The 12500-nt window shown below is 38.0% G+C and overlaps 2 protein-coding genes across 4 annotated transcripts in view; both read right to left on the minus strand.

Annotated features, from left to right (window-relative positions):
• LOC143019949 (uncharacterized) overlaps positions 1-12500 on the minus strand; it is a 30532-nt gene that overhangs the window by 10323 nt on the left and 7709 nt on the right. For all 3 annotated transcript variants that reach the window (XM_076175975.1, XM_076175976.1, XM_076175974.1), the window contains exon 2: positions 1-1180. This exon is cut by the window's left edge and continues 7 nt beyond it. In XM_076175975.1, the coding sequence (XP_076032090.1) occupies positions 1-820 (820 nt within the window). In that variant the 5' untranslated portion in view covers positions 821-1180. The remainder of the gene's footprint in view (positions 1181-12500) is intronic.
• Positions 1895-12500, minus strand: part of LOC143019728 (uncharacterized) — an 18350-nt gene continuing 7744 nt past the window's right edge. The window contains exons 2-6 of the mRNA XM_076175697.1: positions 5030-6156; positions 4502-4745; positions 3432-4074; positions 2657-3379; positions 1895-1930 (exon numbers count right to left, since the gene is read on the minus strand). Of these exons, the coding sequence (XP_076031812.1) occupies positions 1895-1930; positions 2657-3379; positions 3432-4074; positions 4502-4745; positions 5030-6156 (2773 nt within the window). The remainder of the gene's footprint in view (positions 1931-2656; positions 3380-3431; positions 4075-4501; positions 4746-5029; positions 6157-12500) is intronic.

A 12500-nucleotide genomic window follows, 5' to 3' on the forward strand; every position in this document is an offset into this window, starting at 1 on the left:
GGATGTTGTTATTCCAACAGTCGCCGTGGTTGATGACTGCCAGATTGGTAGTTGGCACCAGTTGGTCAAGGAGAACCTCCATGGATCTAGGTTGGAGATCGCGGATCCACTTCGAGACCACTTCGTATCCCTCGACAGTATCCACGACCTTAGCAGCCGCTTGCATGTTTTGTTTGATAAGAAAGTCAATCTGTGCACTGAATCTCCCCTTCTTGCCGAACCAGACGTCGAAGAGGCACGGGAACTTAGCCACGATGTCCTCGTTCTTGTATTTCTTTTGCAGGAGGATTGAGGCCCCGTGGAAGCGAGCCAGTTCTTCCAGAACGAGCACGGAGTGGGCCATGTCCATGGCTTTCTTCCTGTCGAACATTTTAAACCCGCGGTTTCGGAGATCTTCCAAAAGGATGACTTCTTGGTTCGGTTCCAAGTTCGCGATGTAGCAGGCCGGAAGTCGAAGAGGAGAGGACCCGTTCGAGGTGAGACATTTGTTCAACTCCGGCAGAAGGGCGGTGTAAAATTGTCCTTCTTTGGAAAAGAGTTCCCCAGACATTTGGTTGAAGGACTCCATGGTCCGATGGCCTCTGGTCTTCGCCACGTAGGAAGTCTCGCGTAGGTCCCCGGAAACCTCAAAGTCCACCAAGACACTTGTCACATCACATACGAAGTTGTCCCCCTTTTGGGTGAAGTCTTTTGTTCTCCAGCCCCTGAGAACGGCTCCTTCTCCTTGGTCGGCCTTGAGAGCCTGTGTCACCAGATCTCTGGTGATGAAGGGGTACTGAACAGTGTCCTTGATGAAACCGTTAGTCTTTTTCTTTGACATTTTGTTGGTCTTCACACCACCACCGATCTCGTGGGAGACTTCGATGGAGTCTTCGTCCTTGAACGGAGTCCAGCAAGGATGGCGTTGTCGACTCAACGGTCACTGTCACTTGATAACCCAAGGTCACTCTTCAACAGGTCACCCTTCAACAGGTCACCCTTCAACAGGTCACCCTTCAACAGGTCACCCTTCAACAGGTCACCCTTCAACAGGTCACCCTTCAACAGGTCACCCTTCAACAGGTCACCCTTCAACAGGTCACCCTTCAACAGGTCACCCTTCAACAGGTAACTCTAAGATCACGACGTCACCAGGAAAGTTTGGGAAGATTCTGGCGCGGGGAGACACTACAGCACGACTCTGCAAACAGATAGTAGATTTAATAAGATAATTAACTTAGAGTGTAACGAAAAACTATTGCAGTATTTCTTAAACTGGAGTCTATAGAGCTTTAAGGGCACAGTGCTAAACAGTGCTACATAGTTTCAGTGCCACAAACTCAAAATGAGTGGAATTAATGATTACCAAACGATTTTATTCAGTGTTGATGGGGTCTCTTGGACATTAAGAGACAGTAATTCATAAGTATGGGATAAATGAGAACATAGGATGGTGTAGGAGAACACGCAAACGCATTTTTCACTTTCTTTTCTTTGAAATGGTTAAATTAGGTTAGGTTAGGTTAGATTAGTTTAGGTTAGATCAAGTTAGGTTAGGTTAGGTTAGGTTAAGTTAGGTTGGATTAGGTTAGATTAGATTAGGTTTGGTTAGGTTAGGTTTGGTTGGATTAGATTAGGCTAGGTTAGGTTAGGTTAAGTTGGAGGCTATTGGACAGTGTAAGTTTCATGTTAAATACCTGTTCTTGCGTGTTTCTCGTGTTTTACCGAAAAGAATGATGATTTAGGAGTATAGGGAAGGAGGAAGAGTGGTAAAGAAGTCATCACACTGGGCTTTTATTCCCCCAACCTCCGATTAATCGACGATACCGCCCACCTCCAACTCATTTGTTCTCTCAACAAAAATATATAGAATATCATTTGATATGCTGGAAGAATACTATCTTCTTCCAGCATATTAGCCCGAGAGCTGTGGGTTGGGAATCTCCTCCAACTGTCGAAGGAAAATTGTCCCAGTGTGATAACGTCGTTCTAAGGGGGACGGAGAAAGGAGGAGATGAGAGGGGGAGGATGTCACAGTTAGAATTTTACCAAGAGGAGGAGGAGACAATGTACAATAGAGAGATAATTTGTAATGGAAACATGAAGACTATGAGAGAAAAGTGACAGAGGGAGACAAAACTTGTTGAAGGAAAGGAGAGAATGTGAGAAAAAATAATTAAGAAATTTAGAGAATGAGAGTGCGTAAGAGAGAGAGAGAGAGAGAGAGAGAGAGAGAGAGAGAGAGAGAGAGAGAGAGAGAGAGAGAGAGAGAGAGAGAGAGAGAGAGAAAGATAGGGTGTTGCCAGTGGTCCGTTACTTGTACTGTACAATAGGTATCGCTTTTCAGAGAACCTTGTGTCAGGTTACACGGACGGGAAGATTTCTTTTTCATCGACAATTTTCTTTCTACTTCACACTTCCTTTTCAGAAGCTTTCAATTTTCCTTTATCAATATTACTGTTACTATTACCATCATTATTGTTATTACTATTACTTTTATTACAATTACTATTACCATTATTGCTATTACTATTATTATCACTATTATTTCTTTTATTATTATCACTATTACTTCTATTATCACTACCATTATCATCACCATTGTCATTATCATTATTACTACTTCTACTACTACTGTTACTGTTACTATTACTATTACTATTACTGTTACTATTACTGTTAATGTTGTTGTTATTTTGTTTTTGTATTTGTTGTTGTTGTTAGTGTTGTTGTTGTTGTTGTTATTGTTGTTGTTATTGTTGTTGTTATTGTTGTTGTTATTGTTGTTGTTATTGTTGTTGTTATTGTTGTTGTTATTGTTGTTGTTATTGTTGTTGTTATTGTTGTTGTTATTGTTGTTGTTATTGTTGTTGTTATTGTTGTTGTTATTGTTGTTGTTATTGTTGTTGTTATTGTTGTTGTTATTGTTGTTGTTATTGTTGTTGTTATTGTTGTTGTTATTGTTGTTGTTATTGTTGTTGTTATTGTTGTTGTTATTGTTGTTGTTATTGTTGTTGTTATTGTTGTTGTTATTGTTGTTGTTATTGTTGTTGTTATTGTTGTTGTTATTGTTGTTGTTATTGTTGTTGTTATTGTTGTTGTTATTGTTGTTGTTATTGTTGTTGTTATTGTTGTTGTTATTGTTGTTGTTATTGTTGTTGTTATTGTTGTTGTTATTGTTGTTGTTATTGTTGTTGTTATTGTTGTTGTTATTGTTGTTGTTATTGTTGTTGTTATTGTTGTTGTTATTGTTGTTGTTATTGTTGTTGTTATTGTTGTTGTTATTGTTGTTGTTATTGTTGTTGTTATTGTTGTTGTTATTGTTGTTGTTATTGTTGTTGTTATTGTTATTATTGTTGTTATTGTTATTATTGTTGTTATTATTGTTGTTATTGTTGTTTGTTGTTGTTATTGGTGGTGGTGTTGTTGGTGTTGGTGTTGTTGGTGTTGGTGTTGTTAGTGTTGTTGTTAGTGTTGTTGTTATTGTTGTTGTTAGTGTTGTTGTTATTGTTGTTGTTATTGTTGTTGTTATTGTTGTTGTTATTGTTGTTGTTATTGTTGTTGTTATTGTTGTTGTTATTGTTGTTGTTATTGTTGTTGTTGTTGTTGTTGTTGTTGTTGTTGTTGTTGTTGTTGTTGTTGTTGTTGTTGTTGTTGTTGTTGTTGTTGTTGTTGCGACTGTTGCGACTGTTGCGACTGTTGCGACTGTTGCGACTGTTGCGACTGTTGCGACTGTTGTCATTGTTGTTATTGTTACTGTTGCTGTTATTGTTACTGTTGTTATTGTTACTGTTGTTATTGTTACTGTTGTTATTGTTACTGTTGTTATTGTTACTGTTGTTATTGTTACTGTTGTTATTGTTACTGTTGTTATTGTTACTGTTGTTATTGTTACTGTTGTTATTGTTACTGTTGTTATTGTTACTGTTGTTATTGTTACTGTTGTTATTATTACTGTTGTTGTTACTGTTGTTGTTATTGTTACTGTTGTTATTGTTACTGTTGTTGTTATTGTTACTGTTATTGTTACTGTTATTGTTGTTATTGTTACTGTTGCTGTTATTGTTGTTGTTATTGTTACTGTTGTTATTGTTACTGTTGTTGTTATAGTTATTGTTATTGTTGTTATTGTTAATGTTGTTATTGTTACTGTTGTGACTGTTGTTATTGTTGCTTTTGTTATTGTTGTTATTGTTGCTTTTGTTATTGTTGTTATTGTTGTTATTGTTGCTTTTGTTATTGTTGTTATTGTTACTGTTATTGTTGTTATTGTTACTGTTATTGTTGTTATTGTTACTGTTATTGTTGTTATTGTTACTGTTATTGTTGTTATTGTTACTGTTATTGTTGTTATTGTTACTGTTATTGTTGTTATTGTTACTGTTATTGTTGTTGTTGTTACTGTTGTGACTGTTGTTGTTGTTACTGTTGTGACTGTTGTTGTTGTTACTGTTGTGACTGTTGTTACTGTTGTGACTGTTGTTACTGTTGTTACTGTTGTTACTGTTGTGACTGTTGTTACTGCTGTGACTGTTGTGACTGCTGTGACTGTTGTGACTGCTGTGACTGTTGTGACTGCTGTGACTGTTGTGACTGCTGTGACTGTTGTGACTGCTGTGACTGTTGTGACTGCTGTGACTGCTGTGACTGCTGTGACTGTTGTGACTGCTGTGACTGTTGTGACTGTTTGTTGTGACTGTTTGTTGTGACTGTTTGTTGTGACTGTTTGTTGTGACTGTTTGTTGTGACTGTTGTGACTGTTGTGACTGTTGTTATTGTGACTGTTGTTACTGTTGTTACTGTTGTTACTGTTGTTACTGTTGTTACTGTTGTTACTGTTGTCACTGTTGTTACTGTCACTGTTGTTACTGTCACTGTTGTTACTGTCACTGTTGTTACTGTCACTGTTGTTACTGTCACTGTTGTTACTGTCACTGTTGTTACTGTCACTGTTGTTACTGTTACTGTTGTTACTGTTACTGTTGTTACTGTTACTGTTGTTACTGTTACTGTTGTGACTTGTGACTGTTGTGACTGTTGTTATTGTTACTGTTGTTATTGTGACTGTTGTTATTGTGACTGTTGTTATTGTGACTGTTGTTATTGTGACTGTTGTTATTGTGACTGTTGTTATTGTGACTGTTGTTATTGTGACTGTTGTTATTGTGACTGTTGTTATTGTGACTGTTGTTATTGTGACTGTTGTTATTGTGACTGTTGTTATTGTGACTGTTGTTATTGTGACTGTTGTTATTGTGACTGTTGTTATTGTGACTGTTGTTATTGTGACTGTTGTTATTGTGACTGTTGTTATTGTGACTGTTGTTATTGTGACTGTTGTTATTGTGACTGTTGTTATTGTGACTGTTGTTATTGTGACTGTTGTTATTGTGACTGTTGTTATTGTGACTGTTGTTATTGTGACTGTTGTTATTGTGACTGTTGTTATTGTGACTGTTGTTATTGTGACTGTTGTTATTGTGACTGTTGTTATTGTGACTGTTGTTATTGTGACTGTTGTTATTGTGACTGTTGTTATTGTGACTGTTGTTATTGTGACTGTTGTTATTGTGACTGTTGTTATTGTGACTGTTGTTATTGTGACTGTTGTTATTGTGACTGTTGTTATTGTGACTGTTGTTACTGCTGTGACTGTTGTTACTGCTGTGACTGTTGTTACTGCTGTGACTGTTGTTACTGCTGTGACTGCTGTTACTGCTGTGACTGTTGTTACTGCTGTGACTGTTGTTACTGCTGTGACTGTTGTTACTGCTGTGACTGTTGTGACTGTTACTGTTGTGACTGTTACTGTTGTGACTGTTACTGTTGTGACTGTTACTGTTGTGACTGTTGCTATTGTGACTGTTGCTATTGTGACTGTTGTGACTGTTGTTATTGTGACTGTTGTGACTGTTGTTATTGTGACTGTTGTGACTGTTGTTATTGTGACTGTTGTTATTGTTGTGACTGTTGTTATTGTTACTGTTGTTATTGTTACTGTTGTTATTGTTACTGTTGTTATTGTTACTGTTGTTATTGTTACTGTTGTTATTGTTACTGTTGTTATTGTTACTGTTGTTATTGTTACTGTTGTTATTGTTACTGTTGTTATTGTTACTGTTGTTATTGTTACTGTTGTTATTGTTACTGTTGTTATTGTTACTGTTGTTATTGTTACTGTTGTTATTGTTACTGTTGTGACTGTTGTTATTGTTACTGTTGTGACTGTTGTTATTGTTACTGTTGTGACTGTTGTTATTGTTGCTTTTCTTATTGTTATTGTTGTGACTGTTGTTATTGTTACTATTGTGACTGTTGTTATTGTTACTATTGTGACTGTTGTTATTGTTACTGTTGTGACTGTTGTTATTGTTACTGTTGTGACTGTTGTTATTGTTACTGTTGTGACTGTTGTTATTGTTACTGTTGTGACTGTTGTTATTGTTACTGTTGTGACTGCTGTTATTGTTGTGACGGTTGTTATTGCTACTGTTGTGATTGTTGTTATTGTTGTTATTGTTACTGCTGTTATTGTTACTGTTGTGACTGTTGTGATTGTTACTGTTGTGACTGTTGTGATTGTTGATATTACTGTTGTTATTATTATTATTATTATTATTATTATTATCATTACTGCTATTATCATTATTATTGTTATTACTATTATTATTATTATTGTTATTACTGCTATTGTTATCATTACTGCTATTATTATTATTATTGATATTACTGCTATTATCATTATTGTGGATAGGAGGTAAAGGGAACACGGGCTGAGGGAAATACTTTCATTCCTGATTAGTTTCGTCTGAAACTTCAGAAGAAGCCACTCAGGCGAAACTAGTTAGGAATAAAAGTATTTTCCTCAGCCCGTGTTCCCTTTACCTCCTATCCACATTCGTCACTGTGTATACACATTATTATTTTTGTTATTACTGCTGCTATTATTACTACTGCTGCTATTATTACTACTGCTGATATTCTTGTTATTACTGCTGCTATTACTGTTATTACTGCTGCTATTACTGTTATTACTGCTGCTATTACTGTTATTACTGCTGCTATTACTGTTATTACTGCTGCCATTACTGTTATTACTGCTGCCATTACTGTTATTACTGCTACTATTGTTGTTACTGCTACTATTATCATTATTATTATTATTATTATTAATATTATTGTTATTACTGCTATTATTATCATTATTATTATTATTAATATTATTGTTATTACTGCTATCATTATTATTACTGGTATTATCATTATTATTACTGCTACTATTGTTATTACTGCTATTATTATCATTATTATTATTATTATTATTAATATTATTGTTATTACTGCTATTATCATTATTATTACTGCTACTATTGTTATTACTGCTATTATTATTATTACTATTATTATTGTTATTACTGCTATCATCATTATTACTGCCATTATTATTGTTGTTATTACAGCCATTATTATTATTGTTATTACAGCCATTATTATTATTGTTATTACTGCCATTATTATTATTATTGTTATTACTGCCATTATTATTGTTGTTGTTACTGCCATTATTATTGTTGTTATTACAGCCATTATTATTATTGTTATTACAGCCATTATTATTATTGTTATTACTGCCATTATTATTATTATTGTTATTACTGTCATGATCATCATTGTTATTACTGTCATGATCATCATTGTTATTACTGTCATGATCATCATTGTTATTACTGTCATTATCATCATCATTATCATCATTACTGTCATTATCATCATCATTATTATCATTATTATCATTATTACTGTTGGAGAAAAGTGGGAGATAAGCCATTTGTTGTTTGCTGACGACACTGCCCTTGTGGCAGGATCAGAGGAGGGATTGAGGAAGTTAGTGACAGAATTTGGGAAAGTGTGCGAAAGAAGGAAGTTGAAGATAAATGTGGGTAAAAGTAAGGTAATGAGATGTACAAGGGGAGAAAGTGGCAGCAGACTGGAAGTGATTATTAAGGGAGAGAGACTGGAGGAAGTGGATAGCTTTAGATACTTGGGTGTGAATGTGGCGGGAAAGGGAGAAGTGGAGGTGGAGGTAGAATGTAGATTGAGAGAAGCAAGTAAATGCCTTGGGGGATTAAAAAGTGTAATGAGAAATAGACATTTGGGAATGGATGCTAAGAGGAGATTGTATGAAGGAGTGATTGTGCCGACAACACTGTATGGGGCAGAAATATTAGAGAGGAAGAGAGGAGTTTGAATGTGTTTGAGACGAGTTACCTGAGAAGTATGATAGGGGTTACTAGGCTGGATAGAGTGAGAAACGAGGAGGTGAGGAGGAGAACGGGGGTGGAAAGAGAGTTGGGAGATAGGGTTGATGAAAGAGTATTGAGATATTTGAGCACATGGAAAGAAGGAGTGAAGAAAGATTCGTAAAAGAGGTGGGGAAGGCAGAGGTGGAAGGAGTGAACATGAGGATAAGATGGATGGGGTAAAGGGGGCATTGGGAAAGAGGGGAATGTCTGTTGAGTAGGAACGGGAGAAGACAGATGATAGGGGTGAATAGAGAATGGTTGTGTATGGATGCTGATGTGATGTTGAGAGATTGGGGGTGAGGGAGTATGTGAAAAAAAAATGACGCGCTCCAAAGGGATTTCTCCCCGTTTTCTCTTTTTCTGCATGTGGGGACGGAGAGGGGGGGTGGTCGCCGATTTAATGAAGCGGCCTTGCTGTGGATGTGCTGTGTCTTGCGACACTGCTTCTGACCCAGGGCAGTGGGCAAGATGCAGGGATGACCTGTCATCCAGGAGGTGCCAAGATAAGAGTGAGGGAGTGGGTTGAATGGGGAGTGGAGTATGAGGGGATGAAATGGGTGGGAGTGGATTTTATGACTTTTTTTTGGGGGCTACCTCCCTTGTAAAGGGGAAAATGTTTTGTTATAGGTATGTATTATTACTATCATTATCGTTATCATTATTATTATCGTTATCATTATTATTACCATTATCATTATACATGTTATATGACCAAGGTCGAGTGTTTTTAGAAATGTGATGCTCAGAAAGATTTTCATCTTTATCCATGATCCAGGTACGGGACAGTGAAAGAAACACAGACACAGACACACACACAGACACAGACACACACACACACACACACACACACACACACACACACACACACACACACACACACACACACACACACACACACAGACACACACACACACACACACACACACACACACACACAAAAACACACACACACACACACACACACACACACACAGCCTTGCACAATGGGTGTTGTGAAAGCCAGATGAAAATTGAAATGGTCTGGGCATATAGCTAGGAGGGCATAGAACGGTTTATTTAAAAAAAAAATGGCGGATGAGTGTGTTCTGGAAGACTCCATAAGAAAACAACGTAAAGAGAGATCTGAAGAAGACGAGGATGGCAGGTCATCTTCGGTCAAGTTAGCTTAAATTGATTGTAATATATTTTTAATTTAATCGGCTCTAATTATAATTTAACTATATATCTTTATTTTATCTATTTATTTATCTATTTTTTTATAAGTCCTATTCCGCCAAACTGGTGATCTGCAGGACTTTGTAGCGTGGAATTCAATAAACCATGATCTTGGTCCAACTCGCTGGCTTAGATTAGGCTTCATGAAATGCTTAAATACTGAAGTACATTAATCCTTAAATTGAATTGAAAAACTAAAAACAATAAATAATACTGAAAGAATGTTGTTTTTATAACACTAATACTAAGTTGATTTTTAAAGAACTTCGATAGAAAAGGTAAGAGCATATTTACCAAGCCTAAAGCCTAGATCAGCGTTTCTCAACCAGGGTTCCCCGGAACAATAAGGTTCCGCAAAAGTTCCCTAAGGGTTCCGCGAGAACAAGTGAGATAAGCTAATGCACTTTTGATATTTTAATTAATTTCATAAACGTAATATAATCAAACACGCACGACATATTCTTGGTTACTGTAATAATGTAACATAGACATCATCCTATCTAACCTATTATTACGATGAAAATAAAATGAGAAAGATATAGTATATGCGTTTATTTTTTGCGCAGGGGTTCCTTGAGACACGAAATTTATTTTAAAGGTTACGCAAGGGTAAAAAGGTTGAGAAACGCAGCTGGCCTATACGATGGTAACTGTCTTCTTGTGGGCTCCTGTCTATTCATGGTCATGGTAACTGTCTATTTGTGGGCTCCTGTCTACCCATGCTCACGAATCTTTGCGGTCTTAGGAACTATCGAATACTAACGTGATGCTAAAATAATAACTACTTTGTGGTTTGGGATCGAACTTGGGCCTCCGTGGTGTGTCAGATCATATTGTCCGCCGCTTTAGCGCAAAGGGTATACGAGACAAAACAAACGAGATACACACAATAGGAGACCTATTGGTCCTTACGGGGCCGATTGCGAATTGAAATGAGGAGGTAAATAGTGGAAATGGATAATAAAAAGAGAATTTAAGTGAACAAGCTCACAATACTGAGAATTGAGGGTAGTACATTTTCTGTACATGCACGGTAAGCACATTCTTAGGGACTTAATTTAAGTGTACAAGCTCACGATACTGAGAATTGAGGGTAGTACATTTTCTGTATATGCACGGTAAGCACATTCTTAAGGGCTTAATTTAAGTGTACAAGCTCACGATACTGAGAATTAAGGGTAGTACATATTCTGTACATGCCCGGTAAGCACATTCTTAAGGGCTTAATTTAAGTGTACAAGCTCACGATACTGAGAATTAAGGGTAGTACATATTCTGTACATGCCCGGTAAGCACATTCTTAGCACATTTTCGTTCGCTTTAAACGAGAATGTACTTTTTGTTTGGTGCGATTATCGTTCAACGATGATCGTTCATGGCTCAACGATTATCGTCCAACGATTGTTTAGAGCAGTGATTCTTTGTTTTTGAATAATGAAGCTGTTTTGCTTCGATTTGCAGAGTACGAGGCTAGTAATTCTAACCGAAACTATAACAAACGCTGGCTAAGCGGGTTAGGGCGTCGTTACTTGCGGCGAGAGTCGAGGGGATGGCGGGTCGAACCCTGCCACCGGCGAAATTGAACCAAGGGGGAATGGTTCATTAAATTCCACGCTACAAAGTCTTCTGTGAGGGGCACCGTCCTAGCCTTCCGGTAGGGGGGAGTTTGTGACGTTAAATCATAACAAACGCGCTTACCCAAATATGATGCCAGGTAGGATTTTTTCCTCAAATCTCAACTGAATAAAATTGCCTGCCGACAGATAACATCAACATAGACGGCCTTAGGTGTTCTTAGACCCTGTTTACACAAGCGGTTTGAAACGCGTGGAAACCGCGGCGGTACCGCATAGCCAAGAAAAAAATAACTACGCGGTTGTGTGTGAACGCCTCCATTGACTTACACTGTAACTGAACCGCGGTGGTTGGAACCGCTAGTGTGAACAGGGCCTTATCCTGACGCCTGGTAGGGAAAGGCGTTTCCTTCTCTTGAATAAAATCACCAGGCGGCAGCAGAGACGAATATGTGAGTTGTCTGTAGCGACAAAAGAAGTCAGGCAACGAGGAAAAGCCAAGACGAAAATTACAAATGAAGTTTCGCAAGACAAGACTTGAGGGACAATGGGCGAGCAGGAGAAGGAGGAGGAGGAGGAGGAGGAGGAGGAGGAGAGAGAGGAAGAGGAGGAGGAAGAGAGAGAGGAGGAGAAGGAAAAGTGAGAGGAGAAGAAGGAGGAAGAGAGAGAGGAGAAGGAGGAGGAGGAAGAGAAAGGGAAGGAGGAGGAGGAAGAGGAGGAGGAGGAAGGAGGAGGAGAAAGAGGAGGAAGAGAGGAAGAGAGGAGGAAGAGAGGAGGAAGAGAGGAAGAGGAAGAGGAAGAGAGGTGGAGGAGGAGGAAGAAAGAGAGGAGGAGGAGGAGTAGAAAGAGGGGAAAGAGGAGGAGAAAGAGAAAGAGAGAGGAGGAGGAGGAGTAAGCGAGAGAGGAAAAGGAGTAGAAAGAGGGGAAAGAGGAGGAGGAAGAGAAAGAGAGAGAAGAGGAGGAGGAGGAGGAGAAAAGGAGGAGGAAAAGAGAGGAGGAGGAGGAGGAGGAGGAGAAAGGGGAGAAAGAGAAGGAAGAAGAAAAAGAAAGAGGAAGAGGAGGGAGGAGAAAGAAGAGGGAAAGGAGGAGGAGAAAGAAGAGACAGTAGGAGGAGGAAGAAGACGAGGAGGAGGAAGAAGACGAGGAGGAGGAAGAAGACGAGGAGGAGGAAAAGGAGATGAAGAAAAGGAAGAGGAATAGGAAGAGGAGCAAAAAGAGGACGAGCAGGAGGAGGAGGAAGAGGAGAGTCACAAAAGTATTAAGAATTGTACGTTGACTATTGTGTTAAACAAGGAAAGACATAATAGGGAACACGGAAAGTCCAATATAAATACAATGCATACATACATACATACATATACCAAGGCTTTTCCCCCCTTACAAGGGAGGTAGCCAAAAAGGAAAAGGCATAAAATCATTTCCACCCATT

Source organism: Oratosquilla oratoria, chromosome 38 (assembly GCF_046742065.1).
Source record: "Oratosquilla oratoria isolate Oo_2021 chromosome 38, ASM4674206v1, whole genome shotgun sequence".
Lineage (NCBI taxonomy): Eukaryota > Metazoa > Arthropoda > Malacostraca > Stomatopoda > Squillidae > Oratosquilla > Oratosquilla oratoria.